At 39.2% G+C, this 19,556-nt stretch overlaps 1 protein-coding gene across 12 annotated transcripts in view; it reads left to right on the forward strand.

The window, feature by feature from the left end:
* The window catches only part of SYNRG (synergin gamma), a 76,827-nt gene that overhangs the window by 48,556 nt on the left and 8,715 nt on the right, over window positions 1-19,556 (forward strand). For 8 of the 12 annotated variants that reach the window (XM_014790935.2, XM_087440832.1, XM_087440835.1 and 5 more), the window contains 5 exons: window positions 6,182-6,775; window positions 7,898-8,061; window positions 8,838-8,891; window positions 9,402-9,498; window positions 11,675-11,823. In XM_014790935.2, coding sequence (XP_014646421.2) covers window positions 6,182-6,775; window positions 7,898-8,061; window positions 8,838-8,891; window positions 9,402-9,498; window positions 11,675-11,823 — 1,058 coding nt within the window. The remainder of the gene's footprint in view (window positions 1-6,181; window positions 6,776-7,897; window positions 8,062-8,837; window positions 8,892-9,401; window positions 9,499-11,674; window positions 11,824-19,556) is intronic. The other 4 variants (XM_087440833.1, XM_087440839.1, XM_014790937.2 and 1 more) reach the window with 2 other exon arrangements.

A 19,556-nucleotide genomic window follows, 5' to 3' on the forward strand; every position in this document is an offset into this window, starting at 1 on the left:
TAATTCCATTGATATAATTTTTTAACATGGCACTGAATTAAAATATAAACGTTTTAAAAAATAAGTGTAAACCTTACATTACATAATAGAAAATTCACTCCTTTCTTCTAGTGAAGAAACTGAGGAGCTTTTATTGCTCAGTGAACATCACAGCACCTGTCTCCACTAGGAGTTACACTGTGGAGTGAGCGGAAGACCAAAGAGCTGAGTGTTGGGGAGAGAGGGACACATCTGTTAATAACCAGATATCTATAGACTTAATTTAAAATAAATCATCAAATGGTATTGAGATGGACTTCTGAGTGCAGTAAATGTAAATGAATTTAAATTGATAATTTCTGTAGTGGAAAGTGTTCGGTTTTAATACCAGGAAGTCTTCAGGATTGATTTGATTTGAGCTTGAATTTGGGTACTCCATCCTCTAAATGTAGAGCACGTTATCTTTCCAACTTCAGAATGTGTTATGAAGCCACCCTCAGTCTTTTCTTACTTAGTCCATAAAGCAGGTTCTTAAAACAATTTTAGGGTATGTCTCAGACAAAGTAAACATCAAACGTTTTCATTTTTAAGAAAATAATTCTAGAAATATGCACAAAAGTTAGCAACAAGAGTAGGCCAAATTTGGAAAATATTTTTTCCATTTTAGAGTATAATAATAGCAAAAAAAACCTTGGGAATGTTATGGTTTTTCAGATCAGAAACCAAGACCAATAAAAACCTTGGAAAAAAGGGTTGTTTCAATGGTTTAAATTTTTTTTCTTATATTTTGAGGCTTTAGTTTTTGTTCTCTTTTAAAACTTGAGGCAGAAAGGAAATTAAACCATTGGAGATGAGGATTTTGAATAGGATTCTTTTTTTTTTTTTTTTTTGTGAGGGAGATCAGCCCTGAGCTAACATCCGTGCTAATCCTCCTCTTTTTTTGCTAAGACCGGCTCTGAGCTAACATCTATTGCCAATCCTCCTCCTATTTTTTTTTTCCCCAAAGCCCCCCAGTAGATAGTTGCACATCCTTCTAGTTGCTGTATGTGGGACGTGGCCCCAGCATGGCCGGAGAAGCGGTGCGTCGGTGCGCGCCCAGGATCCGAACCCGGGCCGCCAGTAGCAGAGCGCGCACTTAACTGCTAAGCCACCGGGCCGGCCCTTGAATAGGATTCTTGAGAAATCACTTATAGTATCTGAAATATGCCGTTTGAGAAAGAAAAAAGTTGCAGATTGGATTTTAGATTAACTCAAAGAAAAACAAGGTCTGCCATTCAAAATTCCTTGTTTTCCAGAGCATTAAAAAGTTGAATGCTTTAGAAAGTTGAATAATACTTGGTTTCAAAAACCGTGTATAAATATATTATGTTTTAATTATGATATGTGCTGCTATCTCATTTGGAAGAAAGAGATCTTGGTGTAGCCTCCATCTAGTGATAATACGAGCTGCCCTTTATTTAGGATTTTCTGGTGCCATATATAAGACCGGTCTTATGGTGGCTTTGGCTAAGGAATTCCGTTGTCCCTCTAGAACTGCTTTATTTTAACTCCCTTCTGTGTTTATCTGAGCAGGCTGCAGAAAATGTGTATAATATAATGTGTAAAATATAACTGTGTGTAAAACATAATCACATTCACAAATTGAGCAATTAATGTTTCCAGAGTAACATTACTTTTTAGGGAGGAAATTTTAATAATATAATAATATAAACTTTCAATAAAGACTTTAAGAACTCTATGGTATAGGTTCAAACAAACAAAAAATACTATGTTTTGTTTACCCCGATGCCAAGTAAGTAAGTTACGGTTAGGTCTTGACTTCATACCTCAGTACCTGAGAAATTAGACAAATGTATTTATATTTTACAATCACTCTATTGTTCACATTGAAATCCCTGCTGATTTTTAAAAGTAGCAAAGGAACCTGAAGGGGGCACTGGCAATATCAAAGAAGCTGGGCTAAATCCTAAAATAACACAAAGAATCAAGTTATTTTATTTTTAAAGAGCTGCTTCTGGCTTTGTTTTTCCATCAGTGGAATACTTTTGATAAGTTAGTTGTTTTGGAAAATGTTGGCTCAATAGCTTTGAAAGCACGATAGGGTCATATGCATAGGAGGGTCTCCTGGGGACTGCCCTCTCCCTTGATGGCCAAAAGGCCCCAGTTGTAATTGCCATCTTCTGTGAGCTCATTGGATGTTTTTTGGATGAGATTTTCAATGATGACCACACGCAGTCCCACTGTGTGTCCTGACACCATGCCCTGGCCTTCCAGCCTCCTCTGACTTAAAATATCCATAGGATTGCCATTTTCCTTTATAACTTAAAGCACTGACACAGAAACAGAAACCTGAAGATGCTTGCAGATAGCGTGGATATTATTTAAACCATAGATTTATATGAATCAGTACAAATGAAGAATGGGAGGTTTCTATGCAGATGCAAAAACACTGGAAGGCAATTATACAGCAGCATTTTATAGTCTGTCATACTTGCACTGTGATCATTTTCATTCCTGTTTTCTTCAACAACAGCTATGAGGGTGTTTGAGACTTACAGGACACAGGCAGACCAGGTTTTATAGTTAATAGAGAAAGTGAATATGATTGATCTCAGAAGGTAGAGTAGGGCCAGGGGTGGAAAGAAGTTGAAATGGATAACTACTTCGTGGTTTGCTTTGGTAGATGAAGTTTGGATTAAATCAGTATTGAAAATTAAAAGATATTTCTTCCTTAGTCCAATGAACATTTTTATTGCTGTATAAAACACTAGGGCATAGTGGAATTTGCACATGTATTTCCTTTCTCCTTTTCTGAACCTCATTCTGAAAAGCTAGTAACTCTTTGTCACCTGGGTGTATGCTTACATCAGAAAACGTCCATGGGAGTCGGTATGGCCTTCTGTGTCCTGTGGTGGCAGCTCACATTCTTTATTCTAAGAAGTACCTTGTTTTCATGTACAACATCCATTCAGAAGGGATTTGAATCGAGGTTATGGAAGAGACTGATAGGGTTAGTTGCCAACATAAGCAAGAAATCCGTGTCTTGATTTGACATCCATGATGGAAAGCAGACTGTATAGTTTATTCCTTTGGCCTTTGTATAGGACATTCCTGGTTGCAAACAAATACATGTATTAAAGCACACAATTTGGCGTATTATCTGTGTGCAATTACAGTTCAACCTAGCACAGCCTAAGAGTTCTCCAATAGAGCTGAAAATACAGTACTGATTCTCTGTTCATTTTATTGCATCTATTCTGTTTTCTTTTTCCTTCTTCTCTTGCAATTTTCAGAATTCAGCTATCAAATTGAAAACCCATCTTTAGTAACTTGAGTGATTACAAAATAAAATGTGGGTTATTCCATATTATTTTTCCAGACAGGGCTTCCATCACTTATGTTGTAGGTCTTACAGAATCTTTAATATTTTTGAGACTATCATACAATAATACATAAAATTTGGCTGCTTAGAAAATGTAGAACTGTTAACATGGGAGATGAGGAATTTTCTTGGTTTAACCTACCCTCAATGAATTGATTTATCACATTTTCCTTAGAAAATGGTGTAATATTCACCATGCCAGGAAATACTACTCTACTTTTATATTGTTTATAAACGCTAAGGTTTAGGAATACAGTGTTCTCACAGTCCTTATGTAATATCAGTTTCAGTACTTCCATATGTGTTCAAATGAATTGCATTTTAGTAAATTATTTTTTTACACTATACTAGCCAATAAATAAGCAAAAGTAAAATTTAAAAATCAACCTTGAGGCTTTATTTTAGTATATCCTATATATTTATTTTTCTTTTTTTTTTAAGTATAAAAAATTTCATTTTAAGTCTTTCATGTGTTTTTTTAGTCTTTCATTTGGTCATTTCTGTGAGTTGCTCCAAACGGCAAAGTGTTATGCTTATCATTTTTAATAAGAAGATTTGTTGAGGACCTATAGTGTTATAAAAATACTTACAAGCCCTTCAACTAAGGTAATCCCTTATTGCTTATCATGCCTTTTACCTGATTATATTATAGATTTTTTTAAAAACTTTATTTTTTTCTTGTTGCGTAGTTGCACAAAAGGGTCTTTTTATTGCCATAGCAACTTGGTTGTGATGTTTGAGCTAGAGCTTAACTTTTTATTAAATTTATCTTTAGTCTCTAGGAAAATTGCTACCACTTTAGAAGATGACATTCTGGGAGCAATTCACAGTATAGCTTCCCCAAAGAGCTTTCTGGTAGAGTCTAATAATAAAGATATCCGTATTGTGAAACATTCTTCTGAATGTACCCCTTGAAGACAAGCCTTGTGTTTAATTGCATCTGCCTCCTGATTGGATTTAACCTCATTTGAATCAGGGCACCTATGATCCCTTAAATAGTAGGGAAAGCAAAACACTACAGCCAGAGACTCAAAAAGCGTTTGCCTCAAATCTTGTTTCATTCATTCTAAACTGTGCATTTCTCACCTGAATCTTTTTTTTCCTCCTGTTTAATATGCCGGATTTGAAGGGAGTACCATTTGCACTACAGAACTTTAAAATATACTGTTGTTCTGTGAAAGTTATCTGCTTTTTGCTGGTTGGCCTTTTGTACCAATCTAGGGTTTTCCATTTTTATTATTAACTTGGTACCCTTTTCCTAATAGAGTTGAAATAGAGAGAGAGAGGTTTGGGGTATACTGTATAAAGAAATGTCAGGAGTCCCTTAACTCTCATATGCTATGCAATATTGCTGTGAAAGACAAAATGACCCAGTGTTGGTTCACCTGTTGACTTAGTTATGAAAATCTAGATCACAAAACTTTTGAGCATTTTCCTTGTAAACCATGTTTGTGGTTGTCAGAGATGGAGTCTCGCATTTGGCCTTCTTGCCTCCTATAGTGGCTAAAATGAAACGAAACACATGTCAGCCAGGACTGAATGGACAGCACTGCTGAAAAGGTGGCTTCTTCACACCAGCATTGATCATCCTCAGCTGGTTTTGCCTTTTGAAAATGGGCAAGAAACTTTCCCTAGTAAGACCACTAAAATGATGATTGACTTTTCATTTTTACTCTGAAATAATTCCATTTTAGGCCCTAAAGCAGCAACTAAATGTCAAATTGAAGCTGGTGGCAGATATGCTGTACAAATAATTGCTATTATGTATTGCTCACCAGGCACTGACCCGGGCCCTTTACACACGTTATCAGTTAATCATCACAACACAGCCCGTCCAAGTACATGGTCTTCTCTTCATTTTACAGATAAGCAAACCGAGGTTAAGAAATGTGAAATAACTTGCCTAGTGTCGCACAAGTACTAGGTGGCAGAGCTGGGAGTTGAACCCAGGTCTGTCTAAATCAAAAACCTACACGCTTTCTGCTGTTTTATGCTACCTCTTAAATTATTGAAACATACATTAAGAATATAAAATGAGTCTTCTGCCCGAACCTTTCTTTTTCTTCTTTCCTTTTTTTTTTTTTTTTTTTTTTAATGAGGGGCTGATACATAGTTGAAGGAGAAACAGGAACCCAACAGGACCCAGACTTTTGATTCGGTTTTTTAGGGACTAAAGTAGGTTAGATTGATTTTTCTTTCCTCATATTCCATCACAGCAATATGACGTCCTTATTGACCAAAATAACAACCAGGTAAGTAACTCCTTAATTAAAATCTCATATTTGGCCTTGCCTGAGACAGAAACTCCTAATAATTGATTAAAAGTTAGGTAACATTATTTTTACTTTAGTTTTGAAGAATTGTCAATTTTTAATTAGTTTGTCAATGTTCTTCATATGACAGTGTTTTAAAGGAGCATTTTCCAACAGAGTTAAGATGAAAGAGACATGTTTTAGGCAGGGAATATTGTAAGTAACATTTTAAAGTTAATAACTGGACAGTTTCTTAAATGACCCTATTCTTATGTCAAACAGTATATATACATTGGTAGATAAATATCCTATATTTTAGTGATTTTTATATCCAAAGAAAATGGCTCTTTGTAACTAAATATAAATGCCAACTCAAGGCTAATGTGGGTTTTCAAAGATCAGATTTTACAGCCCAACTCCTTTAATTTTAGTACAAGCTCTAAATTTAGTTAACTCCAACCATAGCATAAAACTAATCAAGTATGCTAGACGTTTTGCCTCAGAATTTAGGGCATTTAGCCTAAATCGTGAGCTTGCCTCTAATTGTGGGGTCTTATTTCCCTTTCAGATATAGAGGACTTAAAATATGCTGCTTTTGGAACCTACAGTAGCAATTTTGCAGTGAGCACACTTACGAGCTATGACTGGTCAGACAGGGATGATGCGTCTCAGGGCAGAAAACTCTCTCCATTTGTCCTCTCAGCAGGAAGCGGATCTTCCTCAGCAGCCTCAGTTCTTCAAAAGAAAGAGACTTCATTTGGCAGTTCCGAAAACATCACCATGACATCTCTCTCCAAAGTAACGACCTTCGCAAGTGAAGATGCTCTTCCAGAGACGGCCTTCCCAGCTTTTGCCAATTTTAAAGATGTGATTCCTCAGACCAGTGAGCAAAAGGAATATGAAAGTGGGGACTATAAAGATTTCACAAGACAGGACCTGCCCACAGCTGAATGGGGCCAAGAGGCCACGTGTCCAAGCCCAGCCTCCAGCGGCGCTTCTCACGACACCCCCAAAGAATGCTCAGATGACTTTGGAGAGTTTCAGAGTGAAAAGCCCAAAATCAGCAAATTTGACTTTTTAGTGGCCAATTCCCAAAGCAAAATGAAATCCAGTGAAGAAATGATCAAAAGTGAGCTGGCGACCTTTGACCTTTCTGTTCAAGGTGAGTAGCTTTCAACGTAGATTTTACTGTCTTAGTTTCTTCTACAGACATGTTAGATGTTCTTTCTTAGAATAAAAAGTTGGCCCCCCTGGTTTAGCAGGAAATAGTGTTTCTGATGTTTGAAATCAGAGTCTTATTACAGATAGCTATAAAAAAGGGTTTCCCTGCAACTGACCTGAAGTCAAACCAGTATCCCTCAGATAACTGCTTTTTGGGCTAAAAATAAGCATAGCACAGAGTCTGTTGTTCATTAGCTCATTTGGTTAGAGGTGTGCTGTGTTAAAAGAGCAGAGAAATAGATTTGATCCGCTTGTGGGCAAGTTGGCTCTGTTCTTGTTCCCTGGCTACTGACTGTATCTTTTAATCCAGAGGCTGCAACGTGGTAGCTGTGGATCTGGATCCAGTCTGCAGACTTGTCTTGACTGACCCACATCGGTTTTTTAATGTGTAAAGCAATTGCCAGTATATAAAAGTCATGAGATTTTACAATCTGGATCTCTAGCTTCTCTGGGAAAGTAATATCTGGCAATACTGTGCCTTTTTCCCACCCCTAGACAGTCAGCTGGAGCTGAGTAGCAGTGCCCCCTCTAATAGATGGGCTGTGCTCTCCCCAGTGCCACACTCCCCACCACTTCCCATCTCCAGCTGTCCTACTTCACTCTTTACTTGCCTGCTCTCTGAAGGCATTGGAGTTCGCCCCTTCTGCTTTAATCCCATCCTGACAGAAGGGATCATTGATTTCCCTTAGATTGAGAGAGTATATAGGAGCTGGTTGCAAATCCATAACTAATGCCTGGAAATGCAACGCAACTCTTATGCACTGATATTTAGAAAGACACTTTAGTCCTCCAGACTTCAATGATTCTGCACTTAAAATTATGGAACAACTGTGATGGATCAGAGAAGAATAATGGAGAAAATTAAAGGCAGGGAAACCAAGCAAGAGAGAACAGTTGAAAGGATTCGACATGTAGCTTGCTGGACAGAACGAGTGAAGAGTGTGTTTCTGAATGCCTCATGACATAAACATCTAGAGAAGAGGGTCATGTTAGCAAGGAAGAGCCTCTGCTTGAACTAAGCTGAGTAATCAAAACCTTTGACTGTGCCATCCACTTCTCCCAGGATCTCACAAGAGGAGTTTGAGCCTTGGTGATAAAGAAATAAGCCGTGCTTCTCCTTCTCCGGCTTTGGAGCAGCCCTTCAGAGACCGTTCCAACACTCTGAGTGAGAAGCCCGCTCTGCCTGTCATCCGTGACAAGTACAAAGATCTGACAGGAGAGGTGGAGGTGAGTGGGGTAGTTTTCCACGGAGGGGCAGGTAAAAGACCAAGTGAGTGCTGAGGGCCCCAAGAAAAAGTGCTTTCAGCTTTCACATGGGGAAATGAGGGGCAGAAAGTCACAAGGCCCCAGACATCAAGTATGTAATTAAAGTGAGAGAAGGGTGACATTAGCCCTGGATGAAAATACCTCCCAGGTGTGGCATCCACTGAAAGTGGTTAGTGACCCTAAAACTGAAATTTTTCATGGAACTTCATAAGGAGGGAAATGTTGAAGGGAATTCTTTTTGAGCACTGAGATTTTATCATGTTAGTGAATGTTAAACATCAAAATAGAGGAGAGGAGGAAGATGTTCTGGATCTTCTAACTGCTTACGTTTGCCACATCTTAGTCCATGCTGTCTTCCTCCTACAGCCAACACGCTTAACTCTCCTCCCTCGCCCTCCTTGTCATAAATTTGTGTGCGTGCACACACACAGGGTGTCGTCACTGTGGAGTGGAGGGTACCTTTGAAGTGTTCATGCTATTACTGGAACAAATGAGGCAAGATTTACAGAGGGAAGCTGCTACAGAACATTTCCCTCAGATTCACAAGTCATGTGCTCCAAAGTTACATTTATTAGTAATTTTAAATAGTCATTAGTGAGTACAAAAGATAAACTGTGCTTGAACGAGAGTGATTTTAATAAAAAGAAAGTCTGCCAGTGCTCTTTGATTGACAGAAGTCATAAATAGAGGATTTCAGGCTTGCCTATTTAACACAGTTCTTTTTATAAAATTCACAGGAGAATGAGAGATATGCATATGAATGGCAGAGATGCCTGGGGAGTGCCCTAGAAGTGAGTATGTCACTTTTGTGATGTTCACACGTGTGTAAGTGCCGTCTTGTGCCATTTTGCCTTCTCCTTGGTTCATTTGAATGGACAGAGGCAAACCTGAGGAGAGCCCTACCTCGAAGGCCTTGTGCAAAGTGCAGCTCTCTGGCAAGTCATTCCTTTTAAGAGAGGCTTCTTTCACTTTTATAACAGCAGACACTGGCTCGTGTGTCAGTTGTGCCCTCATCTGTCACTGTGTTTAAGAAATAACAAAATGATATCATTAACTCTGCCCAAATTAAAATAATATTTAAGCTAAAGAACTTCTGTCTTTTCTCTTCCAAAGAAATGGAGGATTGTTTCTTCAAGGTTAAAATTAAATTCTCCGATTTGTTTCAGCATAGTCATATACACATGAGTCAGTCATGCTTTTTCACACCTCCTGGCTTTCCCTTTGGGTTTTCTACTAGTAGTGAATTGATTTGCAGTGACTTTTCTTGATTATATAAGGTGATGTGATTTCATTTCTTGTAGGTCATTAAGAAGGCAAATGATACCTTAAATGGAATCAGTAGTAGTTCTGTGTGCACGGAAGTAATTCAGTCAGCACAAGGCATGGAATATTTATTAGGTATGTTCGTTTATATTTTACTTATTCAAAATCATGTCACTTGGCAATATTTTCAGTTTTCCCTTCTGTTAAGTAGTTTAATCTAGATCTCTCAAGCTACATATGACTTCACTAAGTATCATCTGCTTTTGTATTTAAGACACTTAAGTCGTAACAACAGTAAGCAGTGTCAGCTATTTGACATAAGGTCTCTATGGCCAAGTTTCCCAGGCCCTGTCATACACATAATAGCAACAATGTAAAGTTACATCTGTGTTACAGGTTTATCAGAGTCTGAACTAGATGAGGCATTAAAAGGAAATCATTGGGTCTCCAATCAATGCTTACCATGCTCTGTCGAGTCTTCCTCTCTACCCCTTAGTGACATCACAGATTCCTTACCTTCCTGGCCACCTTCAGCTATGAAACATCCCAGTCCAGTCTGAAACCTCACTCTCTGTCCAATTCAGTGTACCTCTCCTCCCCAAGCTTGGGCTTACCCGTGGCCAGAGCCACATGCAGTGGACCCTAACCTTTTTCAGATCTTTACTCAAATATCACCTTCTAAGTGAGGCCTTCCCTGGCCTCCCTTACTCAAAACTGTATCCACTCTCCCCACCCTGGCACTTCCTTTCCCTTTCTCTGCTTGATTTTCTCCCTCACCCTATCACCTTGAATATCGTATATGTTTTACTTACTGTTCTTGTTTATTGTGTGTCTCCCTCCACTAGAATGAACCTCCAGGAAGGGGGAGAGATTTGGGTCTGCTTAGTTCACTGCTGTGTCTCCAGCACCTAGATTAGTGCCTGGCACATAGTAGGCACTCAGAAGTATTTGCTGGATGAGTAGATAGTGAAGGGATGTGGTCTCTCCTTCACTCCTGCCACCTCACTCTAATTCCTCTTTCCTGCCCAGACAGGCACAATCCTACTGCATAGACAGATGTTCACCAGGTAACAGCGAGCCTGTCTTTCCTTCTAGCAGGTTTCCTAGTATCTGTGAAAGATTGTCTTAGAAGCCCCCTCACTTCTTAGGGTGGGCAGTGATTCCTGCCCTTCCCCTGGGGAAGGAAGGAAAAGCCGTAATGCTATATCCAAGGCTGATGATGTACCACTCTGAAGATCCCCTGAAATTCTTACAGAGAGACTAGAGTAGGGGTTGGGGATGTGTCTGGTGGCTGTCCTTAGAATATGGAGATACTTGGCACCTGTCATCCTTGCTTGAAGAGTTCAACCATAATTCAGAGACCACTGAAAAAGAACTGTTCCGTGTCCTGTGAAGTGTATAAAAGACACATGAAGCCAGAGTTTGTAAATCCTTGGGCATTCAGAGGAGTGAGATATTTCTTTGTTAGTTTGTGATGATATTGACATTCAGATTCTTTTAAACTTTTAATATTCCCATTTTCAGCAAATTTAATGCTATTTCACAAATTCAAACAGATGGAGTCATAAAGAAGACAGGAGGGCCGGCCCCGTGGCTTAGTGGTTGGGTGCGCGCAATCCGCTGCTGGCAGCCCGGGTTCGAATCCAGGCGCACACCGACGCACCGCTTCTCCGGCCATGCTGGGCCGCGTCCCACATACAGCAACTAGAAGGATGTGCAACTGTGACATACAACTATCTGCTGGGGCTTTGGAGGAAAAAAAAAAAAAAGGAGGAGGATTGGCAATAGACGTTAGCCCAGGGCCGGTCTTCCTCAGCAAAAAGAGGAGGATTAGCATGGATGTTAGCTCAGGGCTGATCTTCCTCACAAAAAAAAAAGAAGCCAGGAAAAAAAGAAAAAGCTAATACTTGCATAATGCCTACTGTTCTACGAATACTGTTTTAACCTTTTACAGTATTAACCCATTTAATCCCCTCAGCCATCCTTTGAGGAGACACTATTATTATCCCAATTTTACAGATGAGGAAAATGAGGCACAGAAAGGTTACGTGACTTGCCCAAGGTTACACAGCTAGTAAATGGCAGATCCGGGATTTGAGCCCAAGCAGGGTAGCTCTAGAGTCTGTGCTCTTACCACTAAGTTATACTGCAGTGTTGAGAGGTGGATTGGTCCCAAGGAATAGTGAGTTCACCTCTGTCCGGATATCGTCCTGTTTCCAACTAAGATACCAGCGAGCAGCAATGCTGCCTTGTCTTGCTCATCTCTTTCTCTCCACTTCCAGCACCTAACTCTGCTCTCTCACCCTGTCAGGTGTTGTTGAGGTGTATAGGGTAACCAAACGTGTGGAGCTGGGGATAAAAGCCACCGCAGTGTGCAGTGAGAAACTCCAGCAGTTGCTGAAGGACATCGATAAGGTGTGGAATAACCTAATCGGCTTCATGTCACTTGCCACACTCACGGTAAGCCCATCAGACAAGTCAGCAGTGCTTTCCTTTCCAGAAACCCAAGCTGTAAAGCAGAGTGTATATTACTGTGGTGGCACTTATTGGAGGATGCAGGTGCCTTCTGTATCGTGTTACGTTAGAGGAAGGAGATAACGTTGGTATCGTTAGTTGAATAGTGCCAGGTTGGCTTCTGGATAGCTCCCGGGCCCGTTGTACCTAATAAAATAAGAGTGTAGCATAACGTTCACTCTGTCTACGTCCTTCTTAAGTTACATGCAAGTATGCATGTTTTGCAAAGCATTGGTTGGAGTTCCTCCCCTTGCACTTCTAGTTATTTATGTCCCCATATGTGTCATTTTAAAAAAACTGACACGTCCTATGTTGCTTTCCTGTGGTTCGGTTAGCCTTTTTATTTTTTTAGGTTTTTTGCATTATTTTAATTTTTTCCTGTTATGAATAGTTCTACTCTGAATATCTTTAAACAAATGACTATTTCCCCGTTTGGGGATATAGTTGCCCCAAGTGGACTTAAGAGGTCCGAGTGTGTGATTGCACACCCGTGCCTGCATATACAGCTGTTGTTCAATTTCTTACATGGCTAGTTGACACTGCTACCAGCAATATATAAGTATACATTTCTTCACATTGCGTTCTAGCTTTCTTTGTCAATTTCTTAATTTAACAAGTGTGTAAATGATTCCCTAAAGATGTTTTTTACATTTCTCTCATTTCCTGAGAGGCTAACCAATGTTCCAAATGATAATTTACTATTTTTATTTCCTTTATGCATAAACTGATCATCTGTCTCTTGAGCATTTGACTGTTGATTCAATGAAATATGGTTATTGACCATACATATTTCATATTCGTAATAGATTTATACACACACACACTCGTAAGCTTACATCAGTTATTTTTTTCTCTTATTTCTTCCCTCTTTTTTTTTTTTTTACATTTCATTGGGCAAAACTATTTTATTTTTATATATTCATACCTATTCAGTTTATCTCTGATAATATCCTTTATTTCACAATAGTCAGAAATTTATCTTCCTTCCACAGCTGGAATAAATATACTATTCCATTTTTTTTTCTTTCTCTTCCTACATGTAATTCTGTGACCCATCTGAGCAGGACTGCAGCCATGTGGTAGGAAGCAATTCTTACTGCGCTGTGCAGATAGTCAGGTAGATACCCAGCTATCCCAACAACATGTCTTAAACATCAAATCTTCTCACTATTGTTATGTTGTTCCTGGTTTGTAATATTCAGTTCTTAAAGAATTTAAATTATTTCTAAAATCTCTATTTTGTTCCCTTGGACCATCTCTCAATTTATGACCTAAAATCATCTGGTTTGGGTAATTATTTTTTAAAAATCCTGTTCTGACCAGTACAATAAGAAATGAAGTATAAAATATTTGAAAAGAAGAGATAAAATTATTTTTATTTGATGATGTGAAATACTTCTAGAAATCTGGATTCAAGAGGTTAAATTTAATGAGTTTGGCAAAAATTCATGGCATTCTTACATATTAACAATAGTTAGAAAATATAATAAAAATGGAAACCTTGTTTTTTTTAATGTATTAAATCATTCAGGCCCTGTCACTTCTGACCACATAGCTAGGGTTACTGGTTCATTTTTCTATCCCTTATCAGTCTGTTCTGCACACCACTACTAGGCAGTTCGTTCTAAAATGCAGATCTGATCATGTCACTTAAATCCCGCTGGAAATCCTGCAGTAGGCTCTCTGTGGTTTTCAGGATCAAGTGTAAACTCTTTAGCTCAGTGTATAAGGTCTTTTCTATCAGTTGGACTGCCCTTGCCTCTCTTTCTCTGTTAGACTGGTTTTCCCTCTGGGCTCTGCATCATTTCCCCCCAGAAGTCATTCCAAGAGCCCTTCAGGCTGAGTCCAATGCCCTTCCTGTGTGTGTCCATGGCACGTTTCTCTCTAGTGTAGCACTTACCACGCTGGTTGATAATTGTGTGGTGACTTGTTTCTTGCCCACCAGCTTGTTAGTTCCTTAAAAGCAAGACTGTGGGGCCGGCCCGGTGGCTTAGCAGTTAAGTGCGTGCGCTCCGCTACTGGCGGCCCGGGTTCGGATCCCGGGTGCGCACCGATGCACCGCTTCTCCGGCCATGCTGAGGCCGCGTCCCACATACAGCAACTAGAAGGCTGTGCAACTATGACATACAACTATCCACTGGGGCTTTGGGGAAGGAAAAAAAGGAGGAGGATTGGCAGTAGATATTAGCTCAGAGCCGGTCTTCCTCAGCAAAAAGAGGAGGATTAGCACTGATGTTAGCTCAGGGCTGATCTCCCTCACAAAAAAAAAAAAAAACAGGACTGTGTCCTTTATTTCTTTACATTCTAACACAGTGTGTGGTGAAACTTTTTACTTTTTGTTTTATACTTTTTTGAACCTTCCAGTTTTTTCCAAACTGGATATGCATTTTTGTACCTCGTAATTTTAATAACTGATTTAAATTTTTTAGATAAATGGATAAGGAGAATAAAACAGAGAAAATGAAAGTAGGGAAGATAAGATCAAACCAAGAATGAAGTTAAGGGTACTTGACCCTTTCCAGGAACGGATGTAAAGAAGACACGATGAAGTCCCTGACTCGCTGTGTTCCTAACCTAAAAGAAACCCACTCCTCAGGAGAAGCATCATTATTGCTGGTGCTAACATCAGAAAGAAATTTCTTTTGTGGGTTCTCGTAAAGAGGAAACCAATAAAACCTACCTTATCTTCAAAAATATTCTTTCAGTAAATAAAGCAACAGATTTCATTGAGTAGTTTCCTATGAAATCCCTCCACATAGGCTGAATGGCATAGCTCCAAGTACAATTAGTAAAAGTCATTCTAAGTGAGGAAAAAATAGACTAAATGGTAACCTAGGAAAAAGTGTGGCAGTACATACTGATGGTGGACTCCTGTCTTTGCTCTGTAAAGAAAACATAGAAATCAATGTGAAATATACCAACATCCCAGTAAAAATCTGAGCAAAAACATGAAGTGATTCATAAAAGAGGAGGCACAGCTTATCAGTAAACATTAATTCAGATTAACACAAGACTTCCTTTTTTACCTACTAATAAGCCCAGTTTTTGTTTGGTTTGTTTATTTGAATCCTAATAGTGTTGATGTGGTAAAGTGTGGACTATTCCTTAGGGAATTTATTAAAAGCAAGACCACATTTTGTTCATCTTTTGTTCTCAATCCGAGCCCAGTGCCAGGCACTGTGTAAATACCCAGTAAAAGCTGAATGAATTAAAGGACTTACAGACATTCAGAGTGGTTGACTCAGTAATTCCACTTCTAGGAAAACTTCCTAAAGCAACAGTTCTAAATACAAACTCACAAAAAGAAGTCAAATGCACAAGTTGTTCTTGGTAAAAGTGAAAAATTGGAAATAACCTAAAAGTCCAAACCTAGAGGATTAGCTAAGTAAATTGTGTGAATCTTCATAATAGGATGTTATACAGCCATTTTTTAAAGGAGCGCAAAGTTTGAAATAACACAGAGCTGTTTGTACAGGGCTGGAAGGAAATATGCCAAAATGGTAATAGGGTTGTGTTTGGGTGATGAAATCCTGGTCTTTTTAAAAAATATTTCTAAACTCCAGCTACGAATGAAGTTGCTTGGCTAGTATGTCTGCGAGGCTGCCTGTGAGGCTGTGGGACAGAGAAGGATGTGTCACCAGTTGCCTGTCATAGAGCACTGTTAGCATTGCCGTTCGTCAGAGCCTCGCTACTCAGTCTTACAAAAGTCTTACCTCAAAACCCATTTGTTCCATGTTTTTACAGCAACAAGATATCTAAGGCCAAGCATTAGGAATCTGGAGATAGTATGTGTCTGGGTCTCTCCTAATTTACCCACCTTCAGCTTCCTAACCTTGTACTAATATGGACCAGGTTAAGCCTGACTATCATCATTAGCCAACTTTAACTGCCTGCTTACTATGTGCTAGATGCTATTCGTAACTCTTTATATAGATGTAATTTACTTAATACAGCAGTCTTGAGGGTAAAGGGTATTATTCTCCCCCTTGTACAGATGAAGAAAGTGAGGCACAGACATATTGGTGAGACCTAGATTCAGTCTGAAAGTCAGAAGTCTGCTCTTTCAACCACTCCACTCTTGACTCCTTGAAATGGGCAAGTTGGGTGGGTAAAACCAGAGATGTGCAAAAGCCTTTTTAGGGAGAATGAGTTGTTATTTAGCATCAAGGTTGAGATGAAACACCAGAAATCTATCCTGGCAGCAACTTGATATAAACGGTCAGGTTCTTTTCTGTGCACTTTTTCCTCTATTTGTATCCCAGAACTGTAGACTAGCTTAAAAGCCTCCCCCTTTCCACTTAGATTTTAAGGTTGTTTGTTTTGGTGGCAATCAGTTTCTCATTGTAATTAACACTTTGAAAACTAAATTTCTATGCAAACCCTCAAATACAAACTCATCTCTTCCGGTGCTGTTAGAAAAAGACGGCTGTGATTACAAAGCATTTTTGTTTGCCACAGACTCTTTGAAGAAAAGGTATCACAAAAGACTAAGCATATTAACCAAGCTCATTATATATTAGTCCTTTTCAATTTGGGGCAAAGGATGATTGGGGAGAATCCTGGCCTGGGTTGCTGTCATGTGTTTACTTCTTTGAGGTGACTACTGTCAGTGGGTGAGATGGAAGCTGGTTTCATCCTTGTACATATTTCTAAACTTCCAAGCTCCCACGATGCTATAGCTGCTCGTGAGAAAGGCTTGCCTTCTAGACCTTGATTGTCTCTTCAGGCCTTTCTTTCTTTTCTTTTCTTTTATCCTTTTTTTTTTTTTTTTTGTAAAATATATATGCAGTAAAATGCAAAAATATTAGTTATACCATTCAATGAGTTTTGACAAATGCGATTGCATGCCCCTATCCAGATTTGGAGTAGTCTACCATTCCAGAAAGTTTCCTTCTGTTCCTTCGTTGTCGTCACCCCCCTGAGAGATAATCCCTGTTCTGATTTTTTTACAACAAGGATTAGTTTTGTTCAGACCTTTTTAAAGAAGCCATGGAATTTGATTTTGTGATTTCGAAGAAAGCCTATTGAGTTTGGTCACCCATCTAACCTGGGAGTGTTGCCCTGTTCACTTATGGTGGTTCTAAATCCCTCAGTGAGGCAAAATAGGAGGTATGTGGGAAGAGTGGCCAGGCATTCGTGCCCTCTTCTTGAGACTCCCATTAGGAACATCTATTTCTAGCATCTATGTCTAGATACTAGAGAGTGATTTTGCCTGACATTTTTTTAGACACCAGGTAGGAGTATAGAGATTAATTAGTCTGCAACTAGACAACACACGAATGCACTGTAAATTGTACATGAATGCCACTCAGTACTCTTTTCTCTAATTACCCATGCTCTTCTAGTTATAAATGCTTTTTTCACCTGGTTGGCTGTGACAGAAAAACAATCATTCTCTGCTCAGGTATTTTTCCTGATTCTACTGTGTCGTTTCCTGTTGAAAACTGGTAGATCCTTGGTCTATAACACTTACTTGAGTTGCCCACTGCATGAGGAATAGCATACATTCTACAGAAGAAATATGAGACTTGTCATGAAGAAGCTTTCACTCTAAAAATAGATGCATAAGTGTAAGTGACACACAAACCAACATCTTCAATTCAGTTGGAACAAAACTATACAAACTCCAAGGACTCTGGATTAGAGGCTCACAGCAGAGAAATCTTTACTGGAGAGAGGCATGATTGAGGTTGAGTAGGAAGCTTTTAACTCTACACCATTGTTTCATTTTAGGTAGAATTTAAAGTTTCTTAATGAACCAAATTGCCAGAGTCAGACTCTTTGATTCCATTAATACCAACATAATAGTTATTGTTTATTTTGCACCTAGAACCTGCCATGCATTGTGCTATATGCTTTACATTCATTCTCATTTAATCCTGGTAACAATTCCATGAGGTCACTAGTATAATCCCCATTTTCACAGGTGAAGAAATTGGGGCTCAGAGAAGATGAAACTTGCCTGAAACTGACAAATCTGGGATTTGAATGCACATCATCATTTAAAAATCCATTCTTTTTCCTATTGTTAGTCTCAGCTTCCAACATGCTAAAAAAGACTGGTTGCTTCCTATGAAGACTCCATGAAACTCTTCCCATCAAAAGGCAGCTGCATTACTTTTCTCCCGGGAGAAAGTTCCAGAATGTTGGTGCTGCATTGCAGTAGTGATGCTTGGGCCAAGGAAAGCAGAGCACACAGTCTGAAACTCCTTAATATTTCTTTTTTTTTTTCTTTTTGTGAGGAGATCAGCCCTGTGCTAACATCTGCCAATCCTCCTCTTTTTTTTTTGCTGAGGAAGACTGGCCCTGGGCTAACATCCGTGCCCATCTTCCTCCACTTTACATGGGACGTCGCCACAGCATGGCTTGGCCAAGCGGTGTGTCGGTGCACGCCTGGAATCCGAACTGGCGAACCCCGGGCTGCCACAGCGGAGCACGTGCACTTAACTGCTTGTGCCACCGGGCCAGCCCCTCCTTAATATTTCTTTAAGCTGCAAGTTTCATTAACAAAGTTTTATATTCCTCTTTCCCTTTAATACTCCCTTTATCCATGGACTGATACTCCCTCTTGTGGTAGAAGTGTATCTCCTCTGGGCACAGACTGTGAAGGAACTGTTCTTTCTCAAGAGGTAAAAATCATCTGTTTTAGTGAGATGAGTGTAGTGCTTTCTAAGGTTTTATCTCATGGATGTGGGTTGAAGTTCAGTAGGTTTGGAACAAAGAAAGACTCAGTCTTGGAAGACAAAACTAATCCATTTTTGCCATATAAAATCCATGAAAAGAGACAGGACTGTTATTTTCCTGACCTCTAGTCAATTGAGAATCACACAGGTTCTTTGATTCCCTTATTATCCTCAGTAGAATAAAATTCTTTTGTACTTCCTTTCATGAAAATGTGAACAAAGCAGTGAATTTCGGAGTACTTACTTCCTATTGCTGTGGCATATCAGGAGAACAGTTTTTTAAAATAATGATGGCATTTTTGTCATCTTGCCAGTCTGCACAATGTTTTAGAGACAGAATCTTCATCATGTCTCTGCATGGTTATCCTCGGCTGATAGAAAGTGGATATGGTAGACAGAATAATGCCCCACCTCCAAAGATATCCACGTCCTAATCCCTAGAACCTGTGACTTTGTTACCTTATATGGTAAAAGGGACTTTGCAGATGAGATTAAGTTAAGGGTCTTTAGATGGGGAACTTATCCTGGATTATCCAGGTGGGCCTAGTGTCATCACAAGGTTCCTTATAAGAGGAAGGCAGGAGAATAAGAGTGAGAAAAAGCAATGTGACAATGGAGGCAGAGAGAGAAAGATTGGCAGATGCTAAACTATTGGCTTTGAAGATGGAAGATGGGACCACACTCCAAGGAATGTGCAGGCGATCTCTAGAAACTAGAAAAGGTAAAGAAACATATGCTCCCTTAGAATTTCCAGAAGGCATGCAGCATTGCCAACCCATTTTTAGGCTTCTGACCTGCAGAACTGTAAGAGAATAAATTTATGTTGTTTTAAGCCACTAAATTTGTGCTGATTTGTTATAGCAGCAATAGGAAAAATTACATAAAACATTGTAACCAAGAATGATTACATTGTAACCCAACAGTTACATTGTAACCAAAACCAAAAGTATAGAATTGCTTGTGGAACCTGTGTCTAGATCACTCTTTATATCTGTC

Source organism: Ceratotherium simum, chromosome 16, assembly GCF_057802395.1.
Source record: "Ceratotherium simum simum isolate JZ-2026a chromosome 16, ASM5780239v1, whole genome shotgun sequence".
Lineage (NCBI taxonomy): Eukaryota > Metazoa > Chordata > Mammalia > Perissodactyla > Rhinocerotidae > Ceratotherium > Ceratotherium simum.